We start from the raw sequence: 18,395 nt of genomic DNA, 5'->3' as shown, positions 1-18,395 counted from the left end.
CTTTCTCACAGCTGCACCAAACTTCCTCCCACCATATGACTCTCGCAGGAGTTTGCAGCCTATGTAATTTAGATCAATAGCTTCGAGCGTTCACTCTGAGCCACAGCATGGCCCTCCACAGTCAGCTGCCGGCAGAGGAGAGAAGTGAAAGAAATAAAAGAGAAGATGACAGAAGATTAAAGGAGAAAGGAGAATATCAAACTAACGGAGTGAAGATAATACCCAGAGGTTAAGACGTATTATCTCCATAGGAGAGGAGGAGATATTCTCCCAGGCTCCTCTTACTTATCTTTCACATTAGCAACCTAATCCTGCTGGTCGCACTTCTCTCTTTAACGGGTGTCATGTCATGAGAAACACGAGCTGGCTGAGGAAAATGGAGCTGAAGATGGCCAATAACGTCCAACTGTGTGCTTCTGAGTCAAATGAGATGACAAAACAGAAAAGCTCAAAGACCTCAGCAAGAATTATTATTATTTTTTGCCTGTAACACAAATCTACATAAATTAATGGTTCTGTATAAACAAGGAGACAAACCAAGTCATTATTTGCAAGTAGACAAACACAGCAGCAAACAAATGAATTTAGTGAAAGGGTTGGACCTTCCCTTTTAGCTGGTGGCTGCCCGAGCAGTTGGAGTAAATTGACTCGCTCGTTAAGATTTATGCGCGCGTTTCAAAATCGCCTCATTTCCGCCTCCCATTCATCAAATTGTCAACTCACCATAATGCAGCCTGCTGCTTTATAATCAGGTTCAATTGTGGCTCGTCACTGGGAGGCTGTAATACACAGCAGTGAGCGCACTGCGGGCTGCTCCTGTCAAGTTTTACCGACTAAATTAGGATGGCATGAGTGCAACACGTGGGACAAGCCGCTTGTCAAGTAATCGACTTTCAGCTCTCTGCATCCCCAACATTAAGGCCATGCTATGTGGTTCCTGGCTATGCTTTGAAGAACTAAAACGCTGAATATTTATGTATTATAGTAGCAAAAATCGCTACACTAAGTTTTTTTTTCTCTTGTTCTCTCAACTCAAAGAAAGCAACAAATACTCCGACTAGACTCATCCCACAGGGCATCCAGGCAGTGATACTGAAATGAATCTCTCTGGCTTGTGCTAGTTAGCAAATAAAGTAGAAGACAATGGACTGTGGCTATTACTGATACAATTGCCTGTTCTATTACACTTTGTCTTCTGTGATTTATAGAGAGCCTCCAGGAATTTTCTTTGTAAACAGCTGCATAAGAGTTCAACAGGGGCCTAAAGTCAAACTTGTTTAGTGCTTTTCTGGCCTATGCAATAGAATAGAAGTATAATTTATTGTCCCTTAGTAGGGAATTTGTACCGGCAGCAAAGAGACAGGCAAACTGAAGCCTGCAGATTCACATTAAGCTAAAAATATAGAACAAGACATAATAATAGGGGACAAATTTTAAACCATTAGAGAAAAATACAGCAGTTATTAAAATAGCGTGAGAAATAGGTGTGAAAGACAAAGGCAAAAATAAAGTTATTTTTTCCATGCACCTTATGAAAAGAGCTTATTTTGCTAAGCGTCTCCAAAAAAACTTTCCTGTTTTTTGGAGGTTCACAGTTCTCCTGTTGATATCTTGAGTGATTTCTTTCAAATGTCTCTTGATGTTACACAAGGAAGCAGTTTTTTGTGTTTTTAGGAGTGCCTTCAAACCACTTAGGAGCCGTCCCTCTCATAGTTTTGACTTCTGTCCCGAATAATAGTTCCTACCCTCCTGATTGCAGTTTTAATGTCCTGGAACATCTTTAATTAACAACCGCTCCATCTCCTACGATAACCTTCATTAGGCCAAGAGACTGTCAATCAGAATTTATTTTCCGCTATGTGGTTCAAAGCTGAAGGTATTCAGATGAGGAATCATAATATCCGCGAATAGACATACTCTTCCTTTGACAGCACATAAATATTTCCCAGACTGTTTAAAGGCATAATGATCTGAATGTATGTAAACTTTTGATGTTAAATTTGAGTTAGATTTCTCTCATTATTGTGGCACAGCAAAATCTAACTCACATAGACAAATAAAAGTATAGTCTCAGTTATAGTCAGACAATGAAAAATGAGTTACTGATTTATTATAATCCCCCCTTTTCTGAGATCCCATGATGCTTTGCCTGAATAGTGAACTCTGAACATCCATTTTTACATGTAAGCAAGTGGCCCTTTTAAAACAAATACAGATGGAAAAAAATATGTGAGAACATCACTCATTATGTCTTAAATTGGGAAAATATTGTCATACCAATCCCTTTCCTTTGGGTGAAGAGCACATCTATAAGGAAGTCTACACGAAGTTGGAGCCAGATCATCTGCTATTACCATCTAACATAGAAAGTACTCCTGGGTCAATGTGAGCTTCTGTGCTTTCTGTGTCTCTGCTCTGTCTTCTCTAAGCTCCCAGTGGGTCGAGGCAGATGAGCGTTCACACTGAGCCTGGTTCTGGTTCTGCTGGAGGTTCTCCTCCCTGTTAAAGGGGAGTTTTCCTCTCCACTGTCGCTTCATGCATGCTCAGTATGAGGGATTGCTGCAAAGCCATCAACAATGCAGACGACTGTCCACTGTGGCTCTACGCTCTTTCAGGAGGAGTGAATGCTGCTTGGAGAGACTTGATGCAACCTGCTGAGTGCCTTGACATGACGTGTATCATGAATTTGTGCTATATCAATAAAATTGAATTGAATTGAATTGAATTCTGTATGCCAAAAATTGGAAAGGTACCAAAACCCAAATCTTTAAAAAAATAAGTAAATAAATGAGAGCTAATTGTTTGTGTATAACTAATTTAATTGGACTGAAGTAATTTTTATATAATTTCTTTCTGTCATCCTTTACTCCATGGACTCTGGATAAAAAGGCACCCATGTATTTGTAAAAGATTTCACAGCCGATAACATTTGTCTGAGTGAAAACCAACTCATAAACTTATAGAAAGTTTTATTAAAATTTTTTTAACAGAGGCAAAGGATCTTGGAAGACTTGTACAGAAAACCTTACAAGTTCCAGTATTTTCGAAAAATGTAAAAAAAGTGTCCGGGAGATGCACGTTTTTTCCAGTACTGTACTGTACTGTACCTTGAAGTTGGTAAATCTGACTCAGACTAGCTGGACAAAGAGCCTTCTTCTCCCACTTCAACTTGTAAATGAAGTAGCACCAACCTGCTGCTGCAGCAGCAGGAAGCAACTTCTTTTCCAATTACTCTGGTCTCACCACTAACGGAACCGAGCAAACACTCTGTTCCCACAATTATCAGCTTGCAGCCCTTGGTCTCTTTTTGAAACAAACTATGCAGTTGCTCAACATAGAAAGTGTATGGTGGCAGGTAGTTCAAGGAAATGCTGCTCTCATGAAATAATCAGAAGCGTCTAACTGGCTTCCTTTTCCCAGAAAGTATCTCAATGTTTCATAGAACTGTTTCGGCTTCAAATGTTTTTTTTTTGTTTTGTTTTTTTTCATTTTGCATTGGATCAGGAGGTGAAAATATATATAAAGCCCTGGGTTTTACCTGAAGTCTAATATCATAATGTGTTGTGAACAGAGGATTTTGTTTATATGGGGTTCTGGGAATTTATATCTGAAACATTTACAATACTTGCAAAAAAATCCCAAGTGCGTCTGTTCTTTGAGCTTTGCCTGTCCTGTTTCGTGTCTTGCTTGCATTTTGAAAACCGTATTTTTTGTCGGCCTATATGTGAGGAAATGGACCCATATTATGGAATTTCAAGCCCTGTAACCTTTATGAATTATGTTTGCTAAATTTCACTCATTTTGTACTGTTTGTGTATCGGTATGAGGGGCGTAAAATTCGCCATAATCTACTGCTCCTGGACCATGTACATTCATTTGATCATTTCATTGTGTTGTTATTTTTTCATATTAAACAATGATCTGACTATATTTGGATAAATGTTCTGTCCTCTCCACACAGTCTATGAGCGTTTCCAAGAAGCCAGATTTACACTTTGAATTCATGAGAAAGTAGGTTGTGCTGCTGATCGCTTGTAGCCTCTCAGAGTGTTTAGCATGCTGGAGTGAGTATTTAATTGTGTGCAGACAAAGGCTCTGCATGTTTTATCAAGATAAAAAAAATTAACATTCTTATCAGGTTTGTGCAGCAGTATGGATTGCTTTATGTATAGCACTTTGAATTGTCCTATTACTGAAACAAGCAATATAAATAAAACTTACCTTCCTTTTATTTAACACAACCTGGTTTAGCAAGTGATATTATATCCCCCCACACATGATATTGATATATTTACTTATTCAAGACATGACTGATACTGTATTCTATGCAATTGCCAATTAAACAGGTTTCAGCTGTTAGTTTTGCTATTTTATCAAAAGAGTTAAATAAATACAGTTTATATGAAATCTAAAACCCTGAAACTGTTCAAAATTCCGATGTTTCATGAATGCAACATGGTCGGGGCTGACACTTCAGCCATATGAGGCATGCTGTCCATCATGACCTCACACCCCCGACATCTGATGTGCCGACCTTCGCATCAGATTGAGGTCAAAGATCTAAAACTGGGGGAAAAAAATCAATTGAAAGGGGAAAAGAAAGATCAGAAAGTGGAAAACGAATCTGCAACTGAAAACAAGATTTTAACATGAAAAAGCACATTTGAATCAGAAAATAAAACAGATTTTTGTGTTCAAAATTCAAAAGTGTACTATATATGAAATCCTTATTCATGCTGAAAGAAACTTTATTTTCACATTTTTTTTAAAACTCATATTTTTAGATGTCAAAATCAAAGTTTAACGTTTGGTTTCTGGATTTCTTTACTTTTCTTTTAATTAGTTCTTTCAAATATACAATACCTTCGACACTTTCTTAGCTCAGTCCTCCTGTTTTTTTTTTTTTTTTTCATTTCAGAGTTTCTTGAGTAAAGGAAATGCTTTGAAGTCTGCTGAACATATTTGTTTCCTTCTCAAGTGTTTTTTTTTCTGTTTTGGTTCCCCTTGAAAACACATTTCTTTACATGCTTGTGCATTTCATGGCGTATTAAACGTGCCACATTTAGTAAAACTTAAAAGCAGAAAAGCTGCATCTGTGCACTCCAAAGGCTGGTAAAAGACACCCTTTCGGGGAAACTCCATTGCTGCAGCTTGTACCTCTATCAGCAGTCTTGTTTCAATCAGTACTTTGATTATGGCCATAGATAAACCTCTGAACAGATTTTCATCAATTAACAGTGTGTTACTGTTCTGACCATTGCAAAAATAACTAAAAACAAGAATAAAGTATATCCTCAAAATAAATTGATTCTGACAGAACTATGTTAAGGCCACACAAAAATACCATTTGGCATAAAAGAGAAGGAGAAGTAGATCAGAATATATTAGGTATTTATTGATACAAAGACAATACAATCAATGCCTTATAAACGTAATGCTGCTGTGTGTGCTTCAAAACTCAGCAGCTTGTATGCACAGTAAAATATGTTTTTCTTTTCAGTATTACATGGTCTATGTTGACATTATGTATTTTTTTCCACTTACGTTAATCACAGATTACACTGCCTTCCCTGCTAGTATTTTGTCTTGACTGCAGTTTTGCAAGACGGCTGTAATGTACTGCTTCAACACCGGCTGTAGGTTGAGAAGTCTACTGCAACGCACCGGTATCCTGTTACCTAAAGTGTCTTCTTCTTTCAGCATTTCCCTTTCAGGGGGTGGCACAGCGAGTCATCTGTCTCCATCTAACCCTATCTTCTGCATCTTCTTCTCTCACACCAACTACCTTCATGTTCTCTTTATCACCATTTAAAAAAAATCTCCGCTTTGGTCTTCCCCAAGGCATCCTGACTACAGCTCCAGCCTCAGCATCCTTCTACCGATGTTTTCGCTATCTCTCCTCTGTACACGTCCAAACATCTCAGTCTGGTCTGTCTGGCGTTTTCTCCAGAGCCTTTAGCAGGAGCTGTCCCTCTGATGTTCTCATTCCTGATTCTGTCCATCCACATCACTCCCAGAGAGAACCTTGACATCTTCATCTCTGCTACCACCAGCTCTGCCTCCTGTCTCATCCACAGTGCCACTGGCTCTAAACCATAGAACATCACTCATCTCTCCATCATCTTGTACATCTTTCCTTTTAATGTTGCTGAAATTCATTTATCGCACAATGCACCTGACACTTTTCTCTGTTGCCTTAAATGGATATAGCATATAAACGAATATCGTCTTCAATAAAGTTGCATCTTGCTTCTGTTGATGATGAATCCATGCAATGCAGCTTACTGAACTGCTATACCAATGTTAGCATGTTTCCTCTGTTGTATGACTCACTGATAATTTCACTCATATCATATTTTAGTGAACTGCCTGCTTATTGTGCGCTTCTTATATTCAGTGCTTTGCGTTGATTTTCATAAGGTTTAATCGCTGGTGTCTAGGGTTGGATACCGAAATTGGTACCGATGCACGTAAAATCCAACAGTACCATGTTTTGGTACCTAAACATATCACTGGGTGATTTTTAGTGTCGAACATGAACACAACATTGCACGCACAAGAGCGTAATGATGTCAGTAGCCGCTAGTCCAGTCAACAAAGCATGGCTGATAGAAAGCATTGGAAAGTATGGATTCACTTTTCAAAATGCGCTGCAGATTACACTCACTGCAATTTGTGAGGCGAAGAACAAGGCCAGCGGCATGAACACTTCTAATCTGAGGAAACAGCTGGTCACTGCTGCCAATTTAGCAAATTTCTCGCTATATTTAGTGACTTTTCAGACCCATCCAGTGACCTTTTTTTTTTTTTTCAAAAAAGTGACCAACTTCTGTTATTGGTGACTTCCTGTGTAAGCACTAATCTTTCTGTAGTTATTGTCTTGGGAAAGCAATGAGTGCTGCTGAGAGCACCTTCACACTTCTCCAAGCGCTGCCTCTCACAGGCAGCTGCTGCCTCGTACTGAAACTCGCTTGCAGTCAGAGCAAAGAGAGCAGAGAGGAGAGCCGCTCTGTTCCCACACTGCAAATGTTTTCTGCCTTGATTTACAAACCCAGATAAAATATCATGCTTTTGATATAGTTTATTTTTCTCTGAAACTCCTAAAATAATTCCTTGAACTGTATTCGCACACAGCTTCAATCCTGTCTGCGCCTTGTTCATTCTGTGCCTCTGATAATTGTTGTTTTAGTAAAACTTTGCAATGTCATTCATAAAGTATTTAATTAGGTTAATTTGTAGATCCAAACAAGTTTATATATTGAGAAATAAATATGTTAAAGGCATACTATGCAACATTTTTCAGTTAATTAATGTGTTCCATACCGTTTTGGATGATTAAATGAGTCATTTCAGGTCGAACAAAGGTTTTCTCGGCCGCCCTGGTGGTCTGTGGGGGAAATACCGCACTTGCAATTGCAGGAGCTCTCGGCCCGCACACACAGGTTCAGAAGTCTTGTGCAACACCGCGAGAGTCTTGCTTTACGGCGAGAACTCCATGTGTTTTTGCCCTGCTATTCACTATATGCACGCGCGAAAGCAACAACAAAGAACCGTGTGTTAACGTCAAATAAACTTGCAAGCATATCGAGTTTTATTATCATTATTATTATTTATTTATTTATTTATTGTTTTTGAATGCTGGCGAGACGCTACCGCGGCGGCCGCGGCGAGGCGGCGGGAAGATAGCGCTGCGGGAAACCCTGATGTTCATACTTTTACTGTGTTAGTCATTCTTTGTACTGCCGTTTTTTTTTTACTTTTCGTTGCGATCGCCTGCTCGCTAAGCTCAAAACAACCGCACCTGGCTTGACGGAGAAACCAGAACAGCTGAGCATCTTTATGACAGTACGCTTTTACTTTCGCCCTCTGGGGGGAGCCACGCTGGAAAATCAACCCCGGTTGCATAGTATACCTTTAAATGGAAAAAAATAGAGATTTTATTTATTTATTACTACATAAACACACAAAAGTACCAAAAATAGGTACTGTTAAGTACCGGTATTGATTCCCAGGTACCTGGATTGGTACCGTACCATCCCTACTGGTGTCTCCTCCTACAGAGACAACTCTCTGGGCACAGGATGCAAAGCAGGTCTAAAAATCTAAGAGAAAACTAAAGCTGCATTGAACTTGCAGTCTGTCTTTCAATGTGAACTTCATTATAAGGGTGAAGAACACTAAGATTGTTAAGGAAAACCAGATTCCCTTAGTCAGCAACACAACAACAATAATAAAACATATCTGCAAGCAATGCACAGAAATACCGATTTTGAAAAATTGCCTGCACATAACACAGGCACATGGCTCACAAGCTCTAACACCTTGAGTTTGTCTGACATTAAATCACTGATATTAAAGCCAGGAGTAGATATTGCGTTTAGTCAGGAACTCTGAAACCTAGCTTGTCCCTAAACATATCCCAATTATTTCTAATTAGCAGTAATCATTTTAATCTATACCAGACAAGACAAAACACAGGTAAGACTTAGGCTCCTATCACAAACACAGCATTTCTGTCATAAACCTACAAAGACGGGTCACATCTGAGCTCCCTCTGGTCATTTGTTAATCGCAAGATATCCAGCACAGCTGTAATATACACAAAGGAGGTGCTGTGTGGCATCGAAATCAGCGCTATGCATAAAATCATTTCATCAACTCAATCCTTCTGTAGAGATCATGTTTTTGTCTAAACAAGTAGTTCAAATTTAAACGACTTCTGTCAGAAATTAGTTCCAAGTCGTGTATATGAATCCTGCTGCTGACTGGTTGCACAAACCATACATCGTCGATACAGCACTTCCTCGACCTACACAGCTGGGTTTCCCTCATACAAGTCACCCCATGACTGTGGCTCACTCAGAGAGTCAGGGGCGTAACACAGGCGACCTGACTTTTTACCCTTTTGCAGCATCTGTCCTTTCACAAATCACATGGAGATCACAAGGATAAAGTGTTTGTGAAAGGGGTTTTAGCTTAACAAAAAAAAGCTTCTTGTTCTGAACCCTAATATGTATGTCTTTGGAAGGAACTTTGAGAAAAAGCATTAGGTTTTATTCTGTTTGTTTTTGTTTTTCTTGGGAAGATTCAGTGTAGTAAAAGTCAATGCAAAGTGTTTTGTTTTACTGTAAGAATAGATGTGTCAGAAAGTGAAAATATTACAGTCCATCAGTTTAAAGGGAATGATCCAACAGCCTCCTTGATCAGCCAATAAGCCGACATTGATGGCCAAAATGTGTTTCCCAAACTTCAAGTGTATTTGACCATTTCAATCTGGAGAGACTCATACAGACAAAAAGAGGCAATTAGAGAGATTTACTGAGATGAATTAGAAAAGTTCTTTGTGATATGTGAATGTCTTTGAGTTTGGATGTTCATTTTAGGACTAGGATTAGTGAAGTATTCCCCCAGGATGGTGGAGGCCATATGGGAGAAGGAGTCAGGTGAAGCTTGAGAGTACGAAGGAGGAGATGGGGTGGAGGAGAGTCTAAGCTCAGCTGAAGAGCAGGAGAATACATGGAAGGAGCGCTTTATAAGCAGAGTCTTGTGGGATGATAGGATGAGGACTTGATGCAGATTGGCTGGCCCTCGGCCGATTGACAAGGTGATCAGTGGACGGAGGTGAGACTTCCAGCTTGAACTTTCGTCTACACTTCATTTGACAGTTTGCTACAATTTGTACAGATGCAATTACAGAGAATATTCTGCAAAGACCAACAGCATTAAAATTGATCAGTGCTTCCTCCTCAGTCTGCATCTGATCCTCCTCCTTGTCTTACCGCTTTCAAAAAAGCAATACAACAGCACATTTTGTATAAGATCATGCAAACCTGCGTTTTTTTTCTTCTTTTCTTTTTTGTCCACTTCACCATAACATGGGGGCAACTGTCTTGTGTTACTAATGTTCATTGATAAAATGTATGTTATCTATCCTAACAATAAATAGTTGTGCATTCCTTCCATACATGATAAAAGGATAACAGAAAAAAACACCAGTAGATCACACACCACGTGTACTGAATAACATGAGAAAACAGAAACAAAACCGCATAGTGCAATTAACCTGAGGTTAATATAGGCAGCACACAGGAAGGTGTTATGCTATTAAGCACAAGAATAACAGCATGTACAAAAGAAACTCTGTCTCGCTTGTTGTTCACCGAATGCGGTTTATATTGATGAGCTGAGGGAATAAATTCAAAGTCTTTAAAGAGTGGACGATTTGAACGGATATGTTGGAGGTTGCCTTCCTCAGCATCTGCCTGTTAAAGAAACGAAGAAAAGAAAGCTGAAAGTGACTCCTCCTGGAGGTCTTTCCAGTCACTTTAACCTGGCTTCTAATTGTGGTGTTATTGTCTAGAAACAAATCTACATATCAGTAAACAATGCAATTTAAAAAAAGTATAATACATTTGAAAAGTAGAAAAATATAAATAATACAGTTTTCATAAGAATTGTCTTCTGTCTGAAGTTCCAATTAGTGTATTCTGAACAATGAGAGGGGTAAGTCTTACCAGGACATATTGACCCCAGCAGAATGTGAGTTAATATTCTTGTAATGCTTTCGAGCTTGAAGTAGAGTTTATAAAAATGTGCAATGTGTAAAAAATGACTCTCCTTATTTTTGAAAACCTCATTAAGTTCACTCAAAGATATATTAACACACTGCTTTACAGTCTCAATTATGGATGTTTTACCCCAACAGGGACAGTGTGTAAAATCACACTCTGGGCAGCTAGTTCAATTCAGTTTTATTGATATAGCGCCGATTCACAACACGTCATCTCAAAGCACTTTACAGTAATCCTCCAGACAGATTGGTCAAAGCGTTTCCTCTCAAAGGAAACCCAGCAGGTTGCATCAAGTCTTGATAAGCAGCATTCACTCCTCCAGAAACAGCGTAGAGCCACAGTGGACAGTCATCTGCATTGTTGATGGCTTTGCAGCAATCCCTCATACTGAGCATGCATGAAGCGGCAGTGGAGAGGAAAACTCCCCTTTAACCTCCAGCAGAACCATAACCGGGCTCATTGTGAACGGTCATCTGCCTCGACCCACTGGGGCTTAGAGAAGACAGAGCAGAGACGCAGAAAGCACAGAAGCACACATTGACCCAGGAATATTTTCTATGTTAGATGGTAATAGTAGATGATCTGTCTCCAACTTCGTGTAGACTTCCCTATAGATGAGCTCTTCACCCATAGGGAAGGGACTGGTATGGGACTCAAATTAAGACTATTGATGTTCTCACATATTTTTTTCCATCTGTATTTGTTTTAAAAGAGCCCCCCTGGATGATGTCACTGCTAACCAGAGCACCAACAATACATTTATCAATGTTCTTGTTGTTGTCTCTCTTGTTGTGTCTCTGCTCTGTCTTCTCTAACCCCCAGTCGGTCGAGGCAGATGACCGTTCATACTGAGCCTGGTTGTGGTTCTGCTGGAGGTTTTCCTTTCCGTTAATGGGGAGTTTTTCTTTCCACTGTCGCTTCATGCTTGCTCAGTATGAGGGATTGCTGCAAAGCCATCAACAATGCAGACGACTCTCCCTGAGACTCTTTGCTTCTTTGGGAGGAGTGAATGCTGCTTGTCGGGACTTTTATGCAATCAACTGGGTTCCCTTATATAGGAAATTTTATTGACTGATCTGTATAACCTGATTGAATTTGGCTTTGGAAAGTGCCAAATGTTTCATGAAGTGGCGATATAAAAATAAAATTTAATTCTCTTTCTTGATGTAGACTTAATTAATAAAAAAAATAATAATTCACATGGAAAAACATTCTGCTGACATGGAACTTTTAAATAAACTGCTTTTCACTGTGCAATGTACTTCCGATGATTTATCATTAGCTACAGACGTTAGTCTTCTTTTCATTATATTTCTCTTCTTCACTTCCTTTTCTCTGTAATGCAGATGTGAGTTCAGGTTCTGGAGGCAAACTTCTTGTTTCTCTTGGAAGTCTGCTCGATGACCAACACTGGCATCATATCAAGCTGGAAAGGCTCAGCACTCACCTCAATCTGACGGTGGATAAAAACCTGCGGCAGGTTCACCTTCCGGCTGAGCTCAGCCACTGGCACATTTATATGGTAAGAAGCCAAACAAAAATACTTGTAAAGATACTTTAACATTTTGACTTGCCATTTAAAAAACTGCTATCATAGTGTGCATTATTTTGCCATGTTGCCATGTTTTAAAAATGTGCAATTAATATGGGCTTAAATGCTAATTAATTAATTGAGTTTGTCCTGCTGTGAGTTGCTTATAAAGCCCCTCATTTCAAATAGTACATTTGTATTGGGATGCCCCTACAAGCCAACAAGGGCGGTTGCTGCTAAATGGAAACACCAGTCATCACACAAACAGGAAATTGGGATTCATGCATTCAGCATGTTATAGTGAGTTAGAATTCATTAGTGCAGACAGAACACCTGCATAGTGTTGTATGAGGATAGACAACACTGGTTCATTTGAGTGATATTTGTGGAACATTTACTTACTTTCCTTCAGGGCACCTATGCTGGTTATATTGAGTTATGATGGTCAGGCAATAAAAATCTTTAGGCGTGTCTGCCTTATTTAGCCAGATATCATACTGTTTAAAGATTAAAGTCCCTTTTATACAAGAATAGATTATGTTAATGCATAACATGTTAAATGGAAACCCAATTTGGTCAGTGCAAAGTTATATTACAGAGTAGAATGCTCTGATTGTTTTCTTAGTTGAGTGCCCAAGTCAGGTTGAAACTGGACTTGTTGGTGTAAATAGTCTCATACTTTGGGTGCTAATCCAGCTGCCACAGCTGGCCACACATATCTTTTGTGTGATGTTCCCAGTAAAGCAAGGCCATGGTATAGAGGTCAGTGGTTGTTTCATGTTAAGGGCAAACTACAAAAAGCAACAGCTGTGGTTTCACAGATGGTATTTAAGTATAGGAACACCGTTTTTATTATGTTTGACACCCAGTCAAATTTGCCCCTGCCTGTCACCTACGTTATGCATATTGCATAATGTTTATCATTAACATCTAATGACGTCCGCCGCAACTGCTTCCAACCCGAAGAAAAATATGTCCTATACCACTCAAAACGTGACTGTAAATTAGAGGTTGTATAATACAACCTCTAATATAATACAGTACAACATCTTAGTGATAGGCAAAAAAAAAACAAAAAAAAAAAACACTGCAAATAGTAGACAACTACTGATTGATATAAAACTAACTGGTTGCATTATTGCAACTGCAAAACATATTTAAGTTAGCTAAAAAAATATGCTTTGTAACAAGTCTGCATATCTCTTGTCTTTAATTACCCAATTTTAACCAAAAAACAATACTATTATATTACTAATTAATTTAATTTACTTCTATGGGGAGGCTGATAGCAGGGGTACACCTTGGACGGGTCGCCAGTCCGTAACAGAGCACCGCAACAGCAACAAAAGACAACAGTAAAAATGTGTTACTGGCTATAAAGAGAAAAATACATAGTTGTCATAGGATGCTGCAATCACGTCTTATAGCAATAGGTATTAGTTTTCTTTCAGTAAAATGTTTGCTTTGTTGAAACTAATACAAACCAAACCTTTCCACCAATTAAAATACAGCAGACAAAATACACCTGGACTGAGAATCAAGTTTTTCCAATGTGCCACTTAATTATGTAATGCAAAAAAAAAAAAAAAAAAATGGCAGCTTGTTCCTTTCCTTGCTTTTTACCACAGATTCATTGTAGAATTTACCCTATGGAATATCGAGCAGCAAACAATGTGCAAAGATAGAATTCTGCAATCTTTGTTTTGACCTAGAAAACTAAGACTGACTGCCTTTTGGTCTTTTATAATGTGTTTTGCAGCTGAGTGTGGGAGCTGTCCACAGCCACGGACTCCAAACGCCCATCCTCCACAACAGGAACTTTCACGGTTGCCTGGAAAACCTGTTATACAACGACCTCAATTTGATCAAACTGGCCAAACAGAACAGCCCACAGGTCACTGCAGTGGTAAGATATTGTGTTCGTATTTTTTAACCTCAATGTGTGATCTGCTATTTAGAGTTTGACAGAATAACAAGCAGTTTATGCCCACTACAGTGTTACGATCCGGTGTTTCATAATGATTTGTTTCCCATTAGATTAAACAGTAATATAGTGTTTTATTGTCAAGAAGTTGTAAGATCCTAAACTTGTGCAAAGTCAGAATTCACATTGTTTAACAACAAAAAGCATTACTATAGACATCCAAAACAATTAAATCTGCTTAACTCTATTGGAAGCTCGCTGTTCAGGGCTGGAAACAGTTGTCATACTTGATTTTATATCAAGTATGTACAGTCCTTCCATCTGCTTTTTTCTTTTCTTTTCTTTTTTTTTTTTTTTTGCTGGTAGTTTTTTCATTGTTGAATCCCAGTTCAATAACTGTTTCTTAAAAAAAAGAATGATTCCAGACATGCTAAATATGGGTGGATCACAATCTAAAGATGCTCTAAAGACTTCAAGACTAAACCAACTCTGAGGACAATACTTTGACTTGGTTTGTTGGACTTTTTGCTTCTTAAATTTAAAAAGAAAGTATTTTGTTTTTATATATCAAAACTAAAATGTTCACTGTCCACTTTGGTCGTGCATCTCTGGATATAACATTTCAAATGGCTTGTACAGCTCTTTATCAAGTCTGATGACATTGGGGCCACTGGGCCCTCTGACCACCACCAGCAGGCAAAGTGTCTCGCCCAAGGACACAACAACCGAGATGGTCAGAGCAGGGGATTGAACCGGCAACCCACCAGCTACAGGACAAGCTCCCTTACTGTTGCCCACAGTACAAAGTAAAAACTTTCAACTAAAAATGGAGGGATAGAAAATTCTTTAATATTATGTATGTTAAATAAATTCCTTTGAAGTGCTACCTCCATGACATTTAATGGCTTCATCAATCTTAAAGCGATTCAGTCATTCACACATTAGCTACTTTTACATTAAACACTCCCGCTGCTTTACTCACACACAAACAGCAATTACACAGACAGCAGGATTGAAGGAGTTATTCATAATTAAGAATGTATTAGTGTTACTATTAATAATACAACCCTGAGAAGCTTAGTTACTTGACAGAACAAGGACACATAATCACAACATCATGTAAATACAGACAACTATGGTTGTTATTCTGCCCTCCATTAATGTCCTTACAAAATGTACATCCATGATGAATGGTATTTAAATTAAAAGGATGTACGCTTGTTCGCTCTAGTAGGAAAACAGCAAAATAAAGCCACATTTAAATTACACATGCACGAATGCACAACTAGACGTTAAAATACATTGTTATATATTACAGCAACATAGATCGTATACTCAAAGTAATGTCACAACCATTTAGAATCAAGATCGTTAACTTATTACTAGCATTTAAGAAAAATCCCATTATTTTGCATTATGAAGTTTAGCATTGGTGCTGCTATAACAAGGAAATACTACATTTGCAAACTGGTATAAAGTCAACTACGTCTAAAAAAAACTCTTAGGCTTACATGCCCCATGCTCTGAGGGAAGAAAGGCTTATTTTTCAAAAGCACTTCTTAGCACCATAAATGAGGCTTCACGATGAAAACCTCATAATATCAGAACTGTTTCAAAGCCACCAGTAGTGTTGGATCCTGGAAAGGGATTGGGAAGCAGAGCGTACCATTATATCATGCCTAAAAGTGCAGACTCGGCACATTTGGCGAACATGGGAAGATGGGCAGGGCTTTGTTTTGCCTGCATATGTTACAGCACCAGAAATGTAAAACTATTGGTGTACTGATCGCAGAAGTCTTTGAATCATGACAGTAATGGTGTTTCCTGCACCACTGGATGGAGAAATCTTCCTGATAAAGCATGCATCATTCTGAGAACTCGGTCCGTCTTGGAAACTCAGTGCCCATCTGTATAGTCCATTATTTGTGATAAAATAAAACCCCTTAATTGCACCCAATTTTGCTCTGCATAAGGCACAAAGCATAAGGCTTTAGAGTTTGCTCTTTGACATTTTTTCTAGTTAATGTTTTGTGTTTTTTTCCTGCAAAATTTCTGAAGCTGGACACTTTTAGAAATCTAAAACTAATTTTGTCAAACAGCAAAGGAATTATGCCATTTCAAAGCTACCAGCCAAAAAAATTTCAGGGACCAGTTCATAATTTAAATTCAAAGAGTGGTATCTTCTCTACCTTTTGCTTCAAGAGGTTCAAGATTTATGAACTGATGTGATCTGATAATTCTGTTTACTAATTAATTGTTTACACTAAATTCCCTTGAAATCACAATATTAACACTGAGGCAAGCTGAACTCTAACTTCATTTCCACTTCCATCTCTGCATCATTATTATGCTAATGGAGACTGTCATGAACATTAATATCATTATGACTATTTTTCTCATCTACTTCATGATGTTTTTTCTAATTTTTTACACTCATTGTCATCATCAGCGTCGTTAGTGTCATCATATCTTCCTTCATTATCGGCAGCGGTGTCATCACATCCACGTTGTGGAGTTCGCAGAGCCCAAAGCAAAGGAAGCTGTGAAGCAGGAAAGGAGAAAACAAAACAGTCTGAGTTTATGAATTATTCTGGAAACTGTGTGGCACTGAAAATAATTTCCAAACATTTTCCTAGCGGGGAAATGATCTCGCATCAGCTGTTCTGTCTTGAATATATTTTCTCCTGAGGAATTACTCACAGGTTTTTATAACAGTGTAAGGAAAATTGAGACAGAATGTTTCCTGTAGCTTCTTTTTTTTCCCTTTCCTGGTGCAACACCGGGCTTAGAAGGTACAAGATGGGCGCCGATGCTACAGAACCCTGAAGCTTCTTGTTTTTAATGGACACTAATATCAATATGGTTGCACAGGTGTCATTTTCCCAAGAAGTGCTGATGAGACCTCTGTGACACCAAGTCGAGCTGATCAAGCTGCCGCAGCTGATGAATATTTATGTTTTGTCATCTGCTTCAGAATAATTTCTGCCCTTCTCTTCTTTGAACAGGGCAACATGACCTTTTCTTGCAGTGAGCCAGTTTTCGTCGCCGTGACGTTCACCGACTCTCGAAGCTTCCTCCAGCTGCCCGTACCGACATCGCGGTTGTCAGGGGTTGTTTCTGTGACGTTACAGTTCAGAACATGGAACAAGGCAGGGCTGCTCCTGACCTTTGGCCTCCGACAGCAGGAAGGCTCAGTCTTCCTGTATCTCAGTGACGCCAGGCTTCGCCTTCAGATCAGTAAAGCTGGAAATACACTCCTAGAGCTCAGCACAGGTATGTCTAGATATGTTCTCTCTTCTGGATCCACTGATCTGAATTTTATTTGGCTTCTGCCTCGGGAAACGTAAAACAAACAGAAAGCATTGATGGTAGTTCTGAATTGCCAGATAGCTCAGCTGATTTAGTGTGTTTACCTTTGTCAAAGGGTTCGGTGGCTAAGCAGGCTTAACCAGGGCAGTTATATAAGACCAGTGGCTTGCATATGTATTCCTAATAATTGCACTTCTTTTTTTATTTCGTCATAATGTATCATAATTTATTTAAGAATCGTTTAATTGGGACTTTATGTAAAAGACCAACACACACAACATAGAATTGTGTGGTATGAATTTAAATTCACCCCTCTTTAATCTAATATACCAAAATAAAACACAATTTCAAGAAATTGTGCCAACATGTCAGTAATGTAATTTCAGTGAAGGCCTCAGAGGTTTGTTAGAGAACTCTAGAGAACAATTAGCATCGTGGACCTCAAACAACACAGCAGACTGGTTAGGGAGAAAGTCCTGGTGAGATTTGACGCAGTTTTGGGTTATAAACCAGTATTCCAGGCGCAAAAAGTTTCACGGAGGTCTGTTCAATGCATCGCCTGGAAATGGAAAGAGTGGTACAGCTGCGAAGCTAGCAAAACCACGGCCATCCAGCTAAACTCACATGTCGGACAATTAGAGCAGTGATCAGAGAATGAGCAAATGGACCCACGTTAACTTCAGAACAGCTGCAGATATCTACAGCTCAGGTGGAAGAATCTGGTGAAAGGACAACAGATTAAAATAACAAATACTCCACCTTTATAGAAAGTGGCAAGAAGAAAGCCAGTTATGGAAAGGAAAACACGAGGATTAACTCTGATAGTTGTCCACAGGCCATGTTGGAGGATGCTGTAAACCTGTTGCAGGAAGAGCTCTGGTCAGATGGACCAAAAGTAGCTTTGTGGCACACGTGCAAAACATGATAGATGGTGTCATCTCTCTAAATATCCACGTTTTGTTGGACTGTTGAACAGTTTTCAATGTGTCATGACCTTAACCTTAGCGTGTTTCACATTTTAGGTTTTGAATGACTGAATTAATTCCTTTGAACACTGATG

General features: G+C 38.9%; 1 protein-coding gene across 2 annotated transcripts in view; it reads left to right on the top strand.

Moving 5' to 3' along the window:
- LOC105936917 (contactin-associated protein-like 4) overlaps positions 1-18,395 on the top strand; it is a 140,767-nt gene that overhangs the window by 56,448 nt on the left and 65,924 nt on the right. For both annotated transcript variants that reach the window (XM_036140853.1, XM_036140852.1), the window contains exons 6-8: positions 11,918-12,093; positions 13,862-14,008; positions 17,032-17,299. In XM_036140853.1, the coding sequence (XP_035996746.1) occupies positions 11,918-12,093; positions 13,862-14,008; positions 17,032-17,299 (591 nt within the window). The remainder of the gene's footprint in view (positions 1-11,917; positions 12,094-13,861; positions 14,009-17,031; positions 17,300-18,395) is intronic.

This window comes from Fundulus heteroclitus, chromosome 9 (genome assembly GCF_011125445.2).
Source record: "Fundulus heteroclitus isolate FHET01 chromosome 9, MU-UCD_Fhet_4.1, whole genome shotgun sequence".
Lineage (NCBI taxonomy): Eukaryota > Metazoa > Chordata > Actinopteri > Cyprinodontiformes > Fundulidae > Fundulus > Fundulus heteroclitus.
The sequence above is the reverse complement of the archived record's forward strand: the minus strand, read 5'-3'. Positions and strand labels throughout refer to the sequence as shown.